The sequence below is a fragment of the Rhodnius prolixus genome, unplaced genomic scaffold (genome assembly GCF_049639745.1).
Source record: "Rhodnius prolixus isolate KJV_2025 unplaced genomic scaffold, Rpr scaffold_9, whole genome shotgun sequence".
Classification (NCBI taxonomy): Eukaryota; Metazoa; Arthropoda; class Insecta; order Hemiptera; family Reduviidae; genus Rhodnius; species Rhodnius prolixus.
The window spans coordinates 9776084-9790808 of NW_027411604.1; the positions used below are offsets into that span (position 1 = coordinate 9776084).

The window sequence follows — 14725 nt, forward strand, 5'->3', positions numbered from 1 at the left end:
TTAATGAAAGAAATTACTTCATTTCATAACAGTTTCTATAGAAATGATTTGCAATTCTGAATGAATAAAATAAACGATACAAGAACTTTATGACATCTAATAATGGTAATGAACTATCCGATTACTTTCACTGGCGAGGAAGAGTTAATGAAAGACGAACTGCACTGGCAGACAGCGAGAATGGGTCTTCAGAACAGGAAAAAGATTTACTATTAAGAAATGACTTAGGAGGTATTCATGATCAGACATCTTTCTGTAAGAATTGTTGCACATGCAAGGTAAGAATTTTATTAATTAATTTACATAATAGTTTTTAAGGAACACAAGGCTATTGTTCGTGAGTTAAAAAAGAAAAATAAAGCTATTAACAAGTAAAGCTACAACCAATACAAATATAGTCATTCTAACATGATACTTATTTGTAGTAGCCAATAAGTAAATGTGCTTAAGCTGGCTTGCGTATTCGCGGAGCATTCAAGATTTCCGAATGAAATGGCTAGGCTTCTTCTTCCTCTAAAAAACTGAATTTTACTGTTAAAATAATAGTAACCATTAGAAGTACGTATTAAAAAGGAAATGCAATTTTTTTCGCAACTGACTTTCAAATTTCTTTTAGTTGAACGTAATAAGTCGATGAAATTTTGTTGATTGTAGACAACTACTCGAAGACCAAAAATAAAAAGTAAATCTAACTCTCTTCTCTCTACCAGAAGTGAATCAAAAGGAGGAACACATAAGGCTTCTTCTTATCGTGAACAAGTAATGTCTTAATTATCAAAACTTCATACGGTTAGTAATGTAAATTTAAGTCTAATATTTGGATATATCTCATCGACAGTGATTTTTTAAAAATATCTACTTACTGTCCTTGTTTTTAAATAAGTTTATAGTTATAAATTAAATGTGCCAATGATTTATAACCATAAAGCCACTTTTATAACAGTTTTTTATAAATGAATTAAGAGATATGTTGGAAATTTCTTGAATAGATTTTTTTGCATTTATCGAAAGCTGCTTACAAAAAGTGAAAAGGCAGTGGTTGAAATCGATCTCATGGCATACTTAAATATCTCTAAATAGGAATTAAATATTAAACGAAATTGAATTCAGACCGGTACATAAAGGAGGATTATGTACGAGTGACAAAGAGAAAGTGCCCTCTTATAAAATATTTCAAGATTCAAGTTTAGATTGTCTTAATCTTAATCCAATTTCGGCTTAAATGCTTAATGGACTTTCACTGACATTTTTCTATCTTCTAAATCTCTCTTATCATTCCATAAGTTAAGTATGGCTTCTTTTTTGTAGAAAGGTTTTTTTTTAATGAATGGTTTAATAAGAAGGACAAAATGAAAATTGTGAAGAATAATAACAAAAACAATAGAATTGCTATATTGTTTGGGAGGAAATAAAATAAAATAAAAATTTTAGTCTTTATAGTCTCAGCATATGATTTGTAGTATTCGCTCTCATTGAAATGCAACGAACACATAAGAAATATGTAGCTTTTAAATTAACACTGAAACCTTTTAATAAGCCACTTATACAATGTAATAAGCACATATGGAGTGTTATGTACATGTGCGAATTGGATCTATAAACTAACCGACCCAATTCAAAACGTTGAACTGATTTATATATACGGCTTCTCAGGTAAGCACGTATAGGTCATCTTTAATGTTGAGAACAATGCATTTTTATTATTAAAATTTAGGTTCACATGTTTCTTTTCCCATTTTAGTTTGCATTAAATTATCATGTACATTCAGAGATTGTCTAAAATAATCTATACTATAAATAAAAATACAAAATAAAAAAGCAGCGCTAATATTACAGTGAATAGCACTCCTATCATTTTCAAAATACTGTGAATGAGAGAATCAGATAATGGTTTGTAAAACAGTAAAACATAGTCCTCAAGAGCTTATTTTCCCTTTACAGCAATGAAATTATTATAGTTTCTGTAAATTTACAGTTGGAAATGAAGGTACTTAATGATGAAATTTACGCTCAAGGTTTGAATGAAAAACAAGATAATGTAAGGGAGCAAGTAGACATTATTTCAGAAATATTAAAAACATTGTCAATGTATGCTCATTGTTTGGAGATAAGACATAGAACTGGAGCAAGATTACAACAATTGATCAACAAAGTTGTACCAAGTAAAGAAAATAATGCAAATGTAAATTTGACTAAATATTTTTACTTTTATATTAGAATTCACACTTATTCGTTAAGTTTGGTAATGCCTGGAGCAGCAGCGATTACAGTGGCTTAAAGTACCACTTGAAAATTTCGCTACTTTTGTAGATAAGTAGAAAATAAGTGAAAGAAGTTCTTATTATAAATATAACTTCGTGTTATGAATTCTACTTCAGAAAGAGAAGTATAGTATTGTGTCGAATTTTCACCAGTAATACGCGTTTTGAGGAGTTTGCCTTGGTTTGGCGAAAAGGTCTGGGTTTGTGTGTATGTGGGTCAGGCTGTCCCTGACGTCAACATTACTCAAAATCAGAAAATCGCTTAGATGGACGGTGTAACTGAAGGTGTTAAAATTTTCAAAGTGCTCGTTTAATACTCACAAAGTTCAAAGTGAATTATAACAGATCCGATCATTATTGTAATGGCATTATCCTTCTAACAGGTTCTACTCGGCTCTCAGGTACGAAATATGCTGCAGTTTATTATCAAATTCTAATGTCTTGGTACAAATATGCTTATATGTCAATATGTTGTTTAAATATTTTAATTCCTTCTATTACCCCATACATTTGATTTTGAGTAATGCTAACCACTTAGACAGCTAATGGGACTGAATGGAAAATTTGAATTGTCATTATAAGTTGTAAGTGGAGTGGGAGGCAAGAGATACCTACTCGTAGATTTTACATTGGAAATAGTAAAAAATAAGTTAGAGGGAGTAAAAGTATTTCAGTCCAAATTATTTATAAAAACAAAACAGAATGTTGTAAGCCCAACTGTTACTGATATTGCTCCAGATTTATTAGCCGTTATTACGTGCTGAAAAAATAATGCTCACAGTGAATCATTTAAAAGATTATTTATTTTTGAAGGTACACTGCAGATGGGAAAGCATATCCAAAAATTTAAGGGATATTTTTCAATCTTGTACCGAAAACTCTGAATTACCTGATGTTTATTACGAAAATCTGGAAGAGCATAGAGATAAACATAGAGACTTCAATAGAGCATCTTCCAATTTCTGCCACATACTACAGCAACAGGATTCCTTACCTAACAGCCAACTAAGAAAGCTGGAATTACAGTACGAAGAGATAAAATTAACTTATAGCGAAAGTATTGCTTCGATTGGCACTCAGTTATCACATTTAATTGATTCGTACGTTTTATTTCGAATACTATTTAAATATTAGTTAAGAATAGTGCATATCATATTCTTTCTTTTTTTTTGTGGAAACTTCTTTAACCCTTTTTTTTAAAAAAAAAAAAAAAAATTGATTAGTTATTTTTCTATCATTATCTTCTTGGAATTTAAACTACTCTTTAGTTAGTTTTGTTTGAATTTATTGTAATCTTGATTACAGAAATGTGAGGAATTTTCAGTTAAAGGATGGATCAGGTGTTCTAATTCTTTTTTGGAAAAGTCAGGTTTCTGAAACGACTGTTGAAATTAGAAAACTTTAATGGAACTATTTTATTTACAGACGTGCTGTTCTTGCTGAACAATGTCTTCAAAAGATGGCTCCAGTTTTGCAATTTACTGTAGAAGAAGAAAGAAGTATGTGGTGTCTGCTTAAAGAACTAACTTTAACAAACATAAGCTATGTGCCGCAACCAGATAGAGTACTTTCCGTTAAATCCCTTCCTGAAAAACTTGGTAATTTTACTTTAATTTATTAAGCAATATATTTCATTTCTGCTTAATGCTTAATTGTGGCTTTCTACTTTACTGACAACCTTAAAGTTTGTTCATGAATAAAAAGGGCCAAATAGGCAAATCATTATTGAAAACATAAAGCTTTAATTTTATGTATGCTGTCGGAAAAAATAAATACAAAAGAGGTGGAAGTAAATGTAAGAGCTCGAGTTGGAAGACGTTCCTCACCTCCTACAAGGAGATGAAGCCCTCATATAATGTAATAGTAAGAAACCTCTCGAAATGTAATGTGGTTAAATACTTCTTTAAAAACAGTAACAAAAATCTGGTTTACCGTATTTTCTCTGCATCTTTTGTTAGCCTCTTGTTTAGTAACTAAAACAAAGACTAGTAAATTATTTTGAGTATAAATATCTCATGCTGGACACAACTGGACAATACCAGTTGGTTAGATTATAAACCTTTCTTTTGACTTAAAGGATTAGAAACGTCTTTCAACGGTTTATTTATTATTTTGGTTTTCCTGTTGAATATTACGTATAATTATTTACAACCTTTAATTAACTCTACTCACCATTGACTTGATAAGGAGTGTCTAGTATTATAAATCCCTCTTCGAACTATAATGTCTTTTTTTTAATGTCAGTGTTTATAGATTTTAAGCGTCTCTGAAGTGTATAATGTAATAAACGTTCAATCTCTCTTTACTCTGTAAGAATAAGCTAAATTCTTTTGTTGGTTCGCTAAATCTAATTAGCAGTATATATCAACTACTTTTGTCTTCTCTGAAATTATTATGTGAGTCTGGGGTTATCGGTTTTGTGAGGCTGATACACTTCCAATGTCACTACAGGTTCTAATAATCATGAATGACGTATTTTTGAGGATTTTTTCGGGGGGCTGTGAACAGCAGATATACATTCAGGGTTATAAGAGCTTTTATGAACTGACCACTCTTTCAATCTGGTGCCGTGTAATAGTTCTTTTTGGCGCATACTTCATTCCCGCAAAAGATATGAGATTTCTCAGCTAACAATGGTGGTGGATTTTGGAGCAGTTGGAACATTGGAAACAATTTTGTATGTTTAAATTTTGCCGATTTATGTAATAGGTGCAAGAAGCAACGAAGAAAAGCCAAAATGCACCTGTGTACCCAGGAATACTATTCCGAAACCTAACTTTGGATATCTTGGAAAATAAACCTTTATGGGAAAAGTATGTTTTGTTCTTGCTTTGTTTTTGAATAAATCATTTCAAAAATGTTCCAAACAAGTTGTTATTCCTAAGACAAATGGTAATTGATTAGGTAAATAAAGGTAAGAGTAATTATTAATGGAAATTTGATCGACAAAAAAGCATTTAAATTGAAAGACAGAAAATTAGATTTCGATGAATGCTCATTCTGGTGGTAACATTTTGCAACCATTCACTTTATTGAATATAAAAAAGAAATCAGCTATATGATTAATTTAGCAAATACTAATGTTAGGCTTTCAAGTAATGTTTTGTATTTTCTAAAGTTTTTGTATAAATTTTCGTTTTGAATATTAGTGCAGATATTATATAGCAAAATAAATAAACATGTATCTGCCGGTAGTTTCAAATTTTCCCGCAAATTGATATATTTTGTTTTCGGTACGAGGAATTATGGGATGGAAGACGCCATCTTGGCTAGAGGCGTCTGCAGTCGTTTGTCTAGTGTTTATAATTAATTTAGTGTACGAAATGAAACTATTTAACTATACAATTATGGATAAGGATGAGGTGTGATTGTAAATGTTTGCAGGAAGTTGTCGGGGGTGACTTTTGGTGGGGGTGAAAGTTAGTAAATAAGTTTACTTTGGGTGAGCTGAGATCTGCTTCTTTCTGCCCTCCATTGTAATAATCTTGTTAATAGGCACGGTAGGTAGTGAGAAATGACTGGCTTCGTCAATTGAATTATTCTAATTGGATTCAAAAGATAAGTGTAGTGGTAACAGTTATAAGTCTTAGGGAAGGCTCCGGTGACTTTAGTTTTTCTTTTAGATTTAGACAGGACGGCTAATACGTGAGGGGCAGGTACCACACCCAGCAAGTGTGCTCGTAAGTGAAACCAAACGTGTTTTGTGGTTTAAATGTGTCTTCGTGCCAGCATAAAATTGTGATTTCAATGACAAATCCAATGTTAGTTAATCATTAGGACACCTTCTGTGATACTAGCATTAAGGACAACGGCTCCCGAAAGATAATATTGGCTGTTTGAGGCCCAAAGATGGCGTGCTGCTTGTCAGAAGAGGCTAAAGAGCAAAAAAGAATTAATCAAGAAATTGAAAGACAATTAAGAAAGGACAAACGAGATGCAAGGAGGGAACTCAAACTGCTATTACTGGGTAAAAAAAATTAATTATTATTTATTTATATATTTATTAGTCACAGTACATCTATTACATTTCGGTGACTTATGAGTTAAATCCAGTTTATGTGGTGTCTGTATTTTTGTTTTCTTTTGACTTCTGAGGGTAACAAACTTTTAAATGTAAATTATAAAACTAACATCGGTATTTAATTTCATGATTTTTCGAAAACTTACCTATTTTTTATTTCACAAAAATCCTTTTAAATTTGATAGGTAGTTTTTAAGTTCAGGCCTATCATAATTCTCCCATGTAATATTTATAACTTTTAGAATGTTTTTTCAATAAGATATCCATTACACGGGTTTTATTTATTTATTCACCAAATAATTTCTATATACCAAATATTTGTCAGAAATCGTAATTTTGTAATTTCGTAATTTTTCGTTTTGCAATAGCATTTTTTTTGTATTAATTTGTAATGAAGGTAATAGTATAAATCATTCTTAATTTTGGTGAATTCAGTAATTTGTCATGATCTTAATGGGCTAGAAGTTTTGTGATTGCAAATTTGATTAATTGTAAGGTTCAAAACAGATTTCGGCAGATTTAATTGGATTAGAATTCGTTAATTTGTACCATTTTTAATTTAATAGTTAATTAGAGTTTCATGGAAAATTTAATGTAAATAAGCAATACGTGTTATTATTCCATAATGGTGAAAATATATCTTTTATTATTATCAGAAGTACGTGTTTGAAATCTCCATACTTCCAAAAGGAATGTTTTTGCTCTTGTCAGCATGTATGTGTGACTGAATGAACAGAGAAACGGAAAGTTAAAGAAATTTCAAAATCGATTTCTTAATTATTTTATATTGCCGCTACTTCTAAACTAAGGTTTCGACCTATGTACGATAGTCAAAAGGCAGCACAGCTTGCTGAAACAATGTTCACGTAAATGGCTCCAACAATTTTTTTTAAAAAAAAGGTTCTATCAACTTTTTTTATGTAGAACTTTTATTTGAAACTTTTGATAAATAAATTGATTTTTCGATGAGGTTAACGCCACCTGTATTATTTTAAATAACATAAATAATGCTAAGTTTTAGGGAAATCCATAGCAGAAAGATGTGAGTTCACTCAGATATTTTGAAAACTTCTGCTTTTTTAAAGTTCGTTTTGGAAAGTTAGAGTTTGTCAAAAAAAATAATTTTCTTATGCTTCAATTTAGTCTTCTATACTTTTTTTTGTATTTATAAATGTTTTTCAATTTAAAATTTGGAAAATAATTTTTAAAATTTTACTGCTCTTTTTTATGTCATCAATTTAAGTAGTTTTTTTATAATTTAAGGAAATAATACAATTCATACACTTATTTATTTATTTTTTTTAATTTTTTGGGTTTTATTTAGGATATAGGAAGTTATACTGTCTCTGAATTTCGTAGTAACTTATTCGTTTTTTAGTCACCTTCTATGAAGGTGATACTTTCTTCCTTTATGCATTTTGAAAATTAACTTCCTTAAACGTTTTCTTTTAAAATGGTCTACATCAAAAATTTCAATAATGAACTAGTTAAAAATTGTGTTAAAAATCTTGTCAAAAGTAATTTAAATGTTATTTAAAATTAATTGTAGATTGTGTAGGGAATGATTCTAAGTCAAATTCATTGCATGTTGTTTGCTATCACCGTCTGTTCGCCTATTAAGAATCTCCAAAGGTACTCTTATTCTTTCTCAATCTCCCCTCTTTCTTTCACACATATTCCGTAGTGACGTGTACTATTGAGAAAGAGTTTGCTCGTGGACATGCTAAACCCAAGTAGTGCACTGCCAACCTCTTTCGCAAGCCCAGAATATATTGTATGAATGTGAAGAATCTAATGTTGTTTGGCTGGATATTCGCAAGGACGCCATGAACACTGGATAGTCCATTCCGCCTACATGAATATTAGAAGTAAGATTAAACGAACACGCACATGAAGTGTGAACTTTATATTTCAATAATTCTACTTGATACTCTCATGAGAGAGGGATGAGCTCATTTCTGTCGGTCCGAAAAGAGGCGAGGTATGAAAGTCTGCTATTTCTGTGCCATGAAAATGAAAATACTTTCTCCGTTGAATAAATTAACATATTTTAAAAAATCACAGGCTTCTTTTTTTTTTTAAGAAATCGCACTCCTTAGCATACTGTTCTAAAATGTCATTTATGTATAATTTAGGTGTTTACTTAAACTTGATAATGTTAGTAAGAGTTAAGAGTTTGAAGAAAAAGTAGGAGTTAGAATCTTGACCAGTTGATTAAACTAACAGGCACTTTAAAACTTGTTGGTGTCTCGTAGTTTAGTATAGTATATATCACCAATCTTTAGAATCGTTAGTTCTATTAAGCGCCATATTTGCCACCCACACATTTGTTGAAGGGTTTTTAATTCTTTTTGCAGACTAAAAAGGCAAGTCTAATGTTAATAATGAGAATAATCTTGATGAAAAGTCAAATATTTAATCTGCTTTACACGCTTTGGAACAGTTTTATTGGTATTCTTCAAGATCAGTTCTATTTATTTTGGTTTTAATATATTTTAAAGACAAAATCTTTTTGTCTTCGTGCAATTTTATTAGGTATTCTATTCGATTTTTACTTCAAGGCTTCTTTTAAAATTCCCAAATTTATTAAAGTAATATTTTGTCATTTATTATTATCTATGTATATAAGAAAAATAATTACAATAGATTTTTGGTAATTCTAAATACTATTTATAAAAATTTCCCTTTTAATGCTTCTTTAACTATCGGTTGATAGATATGGTTTAAAAATAAATATTAAAGTGAAGCGGGATGTCACTAGTACTCACTAAAAGAGAGGTGCACTAACTGAACTGTGTGAACGTATATCGATTCTCGTTTGTATTCTTACTCACACTCCTTAATACAACGGACACACTCACTCGGGGTTCTGGTCAGTGGGTTGTCTCTTTCATGTTTGCTATAAAAAAAAAAGTATGTGGATGTAGATTTTAGAAAAATAAAAAATAATGTACATCTTAAACTTGTTCATAATATTGGTTTTTTTTTCTTCTTGATCGTTGAAAACTTCTTGGTATTAGGAAAACATTTCTTATCACTATATTAGGGAAGTATTGCGATCTTATCAAAGTTTCCATTTTTTAAACGGAAATATCTGTTTTTCAAAATGTTCTACTTAAAGGTTTTTCACTTTACCCAATCTGCAAACTTATAATTTTAATTGTCAGAACATTATTTTTTTTAAAAAAAAGCAATTTAGTAATCTGGAATTGTTCTACCATATATAATTATGTGTCATTTTACTTATTAAGTAAAGCTGAATCTGTATTTGCAGATAGTGAATATCAAATTAGATATTGTATTATGCAATTTTTATCTGTATTAGAAGAGAATGTATTTACTATTATAAATATCATAAAAATAGATTAAAACTAATTGTACAATGAAATATCCCTTCGTGGAGTAGATCCCTTAAAAATAATTTATTGCTTAAATTCAATCTTGGAGGAAAAAAGTCATAATTAAGAAAAAATCTCTCTTGAAAAAAATGTATTTTTTGGTATCACTTTGGTTGATAGCAGCATTTGGCAAGAAGTTTCCGAATGGTTGCCAGTCATACTTGATATCGATATTAATCATTACAACCCACCGATGAGCGCCTGTAAAAAATGATATGAGGATTGTTACGTTAGCGTAAAGGTAGAATTGTTTTTTATTTTGACCGAATCGTCGCTTTTTCATTCCTAAATTTTTATAGTTTACGGTCACTTAAAGATACGAGTAATATAAATTCATTAATGGTGATTTTAGATTGATTCAATTTTATTATAAACCACTAGTTACATCCATCCAAACTATTCTGTAATGGACACGCAAAAATGTCTGCATGCCATATTTGGCCCACCAGCGGGGCTCCTGTCTTCGTTAATAGCAATACTTTTTTATGCAGACTTGATGCGCTACCTTGGGCTCTTTATAAACAAATGACTTTAAACCTCATTAGCCACTTGTCTAAGTTACAAACGGAAGTAAAAGGAGTAATACACTATCACACAATAATCAAATCTAAATTGTCTTGAGCTTTGGAGGTCGTCCAAATCGATAAACGTGCGAAACATTTGGACATTTCAATCTACGTTATTCCGATAGATAGTTGATATCCTTTCAGTGTCACAAATTTTACTCTATGTTATATAACGACCTCAACATTGCTTACTACAAACAGCTCGCAAAAAAAATTATAGGTACCATACAGCTTACAATTCGCACAGTCTCTAGCGTCTCCTACCACCATTTTTGACCAACCAACACGCTTACTGAACTGCCAGTGGTCCTGATATTTTAGACTGTCTTTAGACACTGATTCACTTAGAGTGAATCACCTACCATTGGGTAATTTCTCTTCTATTCTCCTTGCCTTATTTTCTTATCTTATTTTCTCTTTAGATACTTGGTACAAACTGTAATTTTCTAAATAAAGAAAAACATTATATATATGTAGTTTAACAACATTTAATAAATGATAATATAATATTGAAGCAATGTTATCATAATAAAATTTTGTTTGCACTCAGTACTGTTGCTGATAAGTAGTATTAAATATTTTATGATATGTTTCTTTGACTAGTTTTCCTTAATTCTATTGAGTAGAATTTGATGTTAAGGTCACAAAATATATATTTTGTTTTAATAGTGCAATAGTTATGTGTTGTTAACATTAAAAGTCGTAATGAATTAAATAAGTCATCCTTAAGATAATTTACAGTCAACTGTAAGGCTCCATTGTGCTTCCCAACCATCAGTTCTGTTAACGAGTACAAATTCCTCCGTCCATCAGTATCATCGCGTTTTAGAGGCCTCATTTACTTTTGAGCGGAACAGTATTGTTCCAGGTCCATCTTAATATTGCGCAAGTATTTGGTCGAGTATGGCACCTGAGATTGCTGTGGAAGCTGAAACTTAAGATTATCCTTTTTCACAACTATTATTTTATCCTCAAGGCTTACTTCTTGCATCGATACTTCGGTGTTCCTGTTGCCCTCCTACATCTTCAGTAGCTGGTGCCTCGCTGGGCATCCTTGGATCTTAACATTTATACTTTTAACATCATCATAACTATTAAAATAAAAAAAATTGTTTACGGCTTAATATTTGAAAGAAAACAAACTTAGATTTGGGAGTTTTTTTTAAAAAAAATATTACAGTTTTTGCTGAAAAAGTTTATATTTGTTAAGATCCAAGAAAAAAATTTACATTTAGAAAATTGTGCAATGCTATTATTGTTTAATTTTATTTAATAATTTGTTAAAATGCATGCCTCAAAAAATTATTTTATCAAAATATCATGTTACATATTGTGTGAGATTCAAGTATGGATATTCTTATACATGTTTAATGAGTTACTATAAGCTCTAGATTAAATGCAAAAAAAAGCAGAGTAATCTAAGTATTTTTGTACTCCAAAAAAAAAAAATAATAATAAAAAATAAATCACGGTATGATCTGTAGGTAGGTTATTTTTGTGGTTACAACCAGGAGTCTACCGTGGCAACTGTTACCTCTTATTGAGAGTGTTTTGATAATGTCGTTGCATATTTGGGTGTCAATATTTGTGTGTTTTGAATTAATAGAGGTGGATCCTAGGATGTACATATGTCTAATATTATTTTCTTTAATATGTGTTGGTTTGAAAGTATGTTGAATGTTGTTGCATACAATTCTTAAGCTGAATTATCATTTCTTATATCATGTCTCTGTTTCAATCTTTTTTCTTAATGCATTGAAGTCGGTCCATGAACTAGCTGTTGGCAAATATATATAGACGAATTTTCCAGACCTTAAAATGGTTTTAAGAGTGCTCTAACTAAATTTTTTTCATACCCTTCCTAGGTATATTTCAGTATTTCACTGTTTGTAAGAACTAAAATTAGTGCAATTAACAGAGGTTGATTAATAAATATTGCAGTCAAACGTGGAACTTAGTATATTCATTGGGCGACAACCCTTTTGTAATAATTTTAATTCTACAGTTTTAGCAGTTTGAAATTCCAGTGAAACCATTCTATTTTAAGTATCACGGTTAATCCAGAAACAAACAGTACTATTGTAGGGTTACACATATTACACAAATAAGTTCGGGTACTAATCAATATATTAAAGTTGAACAAACTTCTTACTTTTTTCTTGCAGGCTAATAATTTGAAAAGAAAACATTTATGTATTTTTATAAATCTTTTTATTTGCCTTATAATTCGAACTAATAATCAATCTATAATACACCAAATTATGTAATTATTGTTTTGTATAGGTACTGGTGAGTCTGGAAAGTCAACGTTTATTAAACAGATGAGAATTATTCATGGCTCTGGTTATTCAGATGAAGATAAGCGAGGATTTATTAAACTTGTTTATCAAAATATCTTCATGGCTATGCAGTCCATGATTCGTGCCATGGATCTCCTTAAAATACAGTACAAAGACCCTTCAATGAATGTAAGTATTATTTTTTTTCTATTTTCGTGAGTTAAGGTAATATAAAGTAGTGGCAGTTGGAAAATTATTTATTGCAGCAATTTCGTGGGAATTTATTTTTGTGTTTTTTTTTTTATTGTAATCATTTAATGTTCTCGAACTCTCGAGTAAATCATGAATAAGCCATAGGCAGACAAAATTGAACATTGTCAACTGATTTTTCTGCTGGGTAAATTTTAATTCATTTGCACTTCGATCTAAGATTTCCGCGTCAATTTAATGAATTCATTATTAACTTGTAATTAGACAAACAAGGGAGACGAACGTTTGCTCGAAAGATAATACATACGTTGCACCCACCTTTTTTTCATCAGATTTCATCTTTCATTTTCTTTGGTAATCTCACGAGTTCTTTATGGTTAAGTAAAAGATTGATTTTTCATTGGACTTTTTAGTCTAATATAGCCTCAGAAATACATTACATTTCTACCCATGAGTGACATTCTTCGAGGAATAATGCACTAAAAGATTTTTTTATAGCTTTGATTTTACCAATGGCTAAGCAAAACTTTTTTTACAATTTCAATCCATAACTTCCATATTTGGTGGTTTATTAAATTTTGTTTGATGAATTGTCTAGAACTTTTTGGGCCAAGATTTTTTTTCAGTGTTGGTTAAGTAAAATTTGCGGTTCAGTGTACCTCTAATTAAATTAAACACTAAATTTGATTTAACTGAAGATGAATTTGACCTTACAGCATTTACACGTGTCAAGTGAAATTTACTGATTATTTTTATTTCATGGGATTTCTTTTAGCAGTCGAATTTATTTAATATTAAAAATTTTGTTAAACGAATGATAATTTATAATGATTAAGAATTGGCATGACTGCTTAGTAATAAAATAGAGACACTTTAATTTTTTTTTTTTTTTTAAATAAGTTTATTAAAAAATTATTTAAATATTACAAGGAGCTAAGAATATTGCCTTTAGGTTTATTTTTTTATCTGATGGACAAAGGTGTAGGTAGCCCTTTAGAAGATTTTTGAACTACTGTCCCTTTTGGTTCTTTATGCCACTTTTTTCAGGCTAGAAAGTAAATTATAATGTTTTAGTCAATATTGTGTTCATAAATATGTGAAAAGACTAGACTGGTCTAGAGAGCTTATTAATTTCGTCACTCATTGTTGAATGTTCCACAATTATAATTAATTATTTATAGTAAATATTAAAGAATTATTATATATTTTAAATTACAGGATAAAGCAGAGCTGATAAGAAGTGTTGACTTTGAGACTGTGACTACATTTGAAAGCCCGTACGTTGAAGCGATCAAAGCATTGTGGGCTGACACTGGTATTCAAGAATGCTACGATAGACGAAGAGAATATCAACTAACAGATTCTGCTAAATAGTCAGTTTAAATTATTTATTACTTTTTAAGATGTTATAAAATAATTAAATGTTCTATTGTTTATTTTAATATTGTTTACATATGTCTGGCAAGAAGATAAAATGACTACTCTCCTTTAGCTATGTAGCTGTTCATTCTCCAAAATTTAGTATATATTTGCTCAATTTAGATATTAAATATTATTTTTTTACTGTTGTTAAAATGTAAGGAGCCTCTTATTCTTCAATAATCTCTTGAATTTATAGGAATTGAATTTTCGTATCCAAAAAGATTCTCTCTTTAGGGACTAATAATGGTAGCACGACCTAGGTTCAACTCCAGAGTCCTAACTTCATTCCTATTCTGGTGCTAATTTCTTACTTCGATGCAGAAATTTATTCTTTTTGATATCAGAAATAGTTAAACATTTTTGGTGCTGATGAGTGAATTATTAATTTGACAGCCAAATGATTCCTTTAACTGGATTGGATCAGTCTATTCTGATGTTCAACTGAAAATTTAGTTGGAAATGTGTAGGTTGCTGCTCCTTTAGGAAAAATTGCATTCACTTTCCAAATAGAAAAACATGCTATTTTTAGCCTTAAATAGACTATGTTGTTAATCCTAAAAAATAAAAT

At 30.1% G+C, this 14725-nt stretch overlaps 2 protein-coding genes across 9 annotated transcripts in view; both read left to right on the forward strand.

Annotated features, from left to right (window-relative positions):
* On the forward strand, positions 1 to 6131 carry LOC141454505 (uncharacterized). The gene is made up of 6 exons (XM_074128811.1): positions 1 to 278; positions 655 to 759; positions 1976 to 2182; positions 3075 to 3361; positions 3687 to 3859; positions 4971 to 6131. Exons 1-6 carry the CDS (start codon positions 90 to 92, stop codon positions 5057 to 5059), a joined length of 1050 nt encoding a protein of 349 aa, XP_073984912.1. The 5' UTR covers positions 1 to 89; the 3' UTR covers positions 5060 to 6131.
* LOC141454504 (guanine nucleotide-binding protein G(q) subunit alpha) overlaps positions 6087 to 14725 on the forward strand; it is a 23508-nt gene continuing 14869 nt past the window's right edge. For all 8 annotated transcript variants that reach the window (XM_074128809.1, XM_074128802.1, XM_074128804.1 and 5 more), the window contains exons 1-3: positions 6087 to 6228; positions 12530 to 12714; positions 13954 to 14108. In XM_074128809.1, the coding sequence (XP_073984910.1) occupies positions 6111 to 6228; positions 12530 to 12714; positions 13954 to 14108 (458 nt within the window). In that variant the 5' untranslated portion in view covers positions 6087 to 6110. The remainder of the gene's footprint in view (positions 6229 to 12529; positions 12715 to 13953; positions 14109 to 14725) is intronic.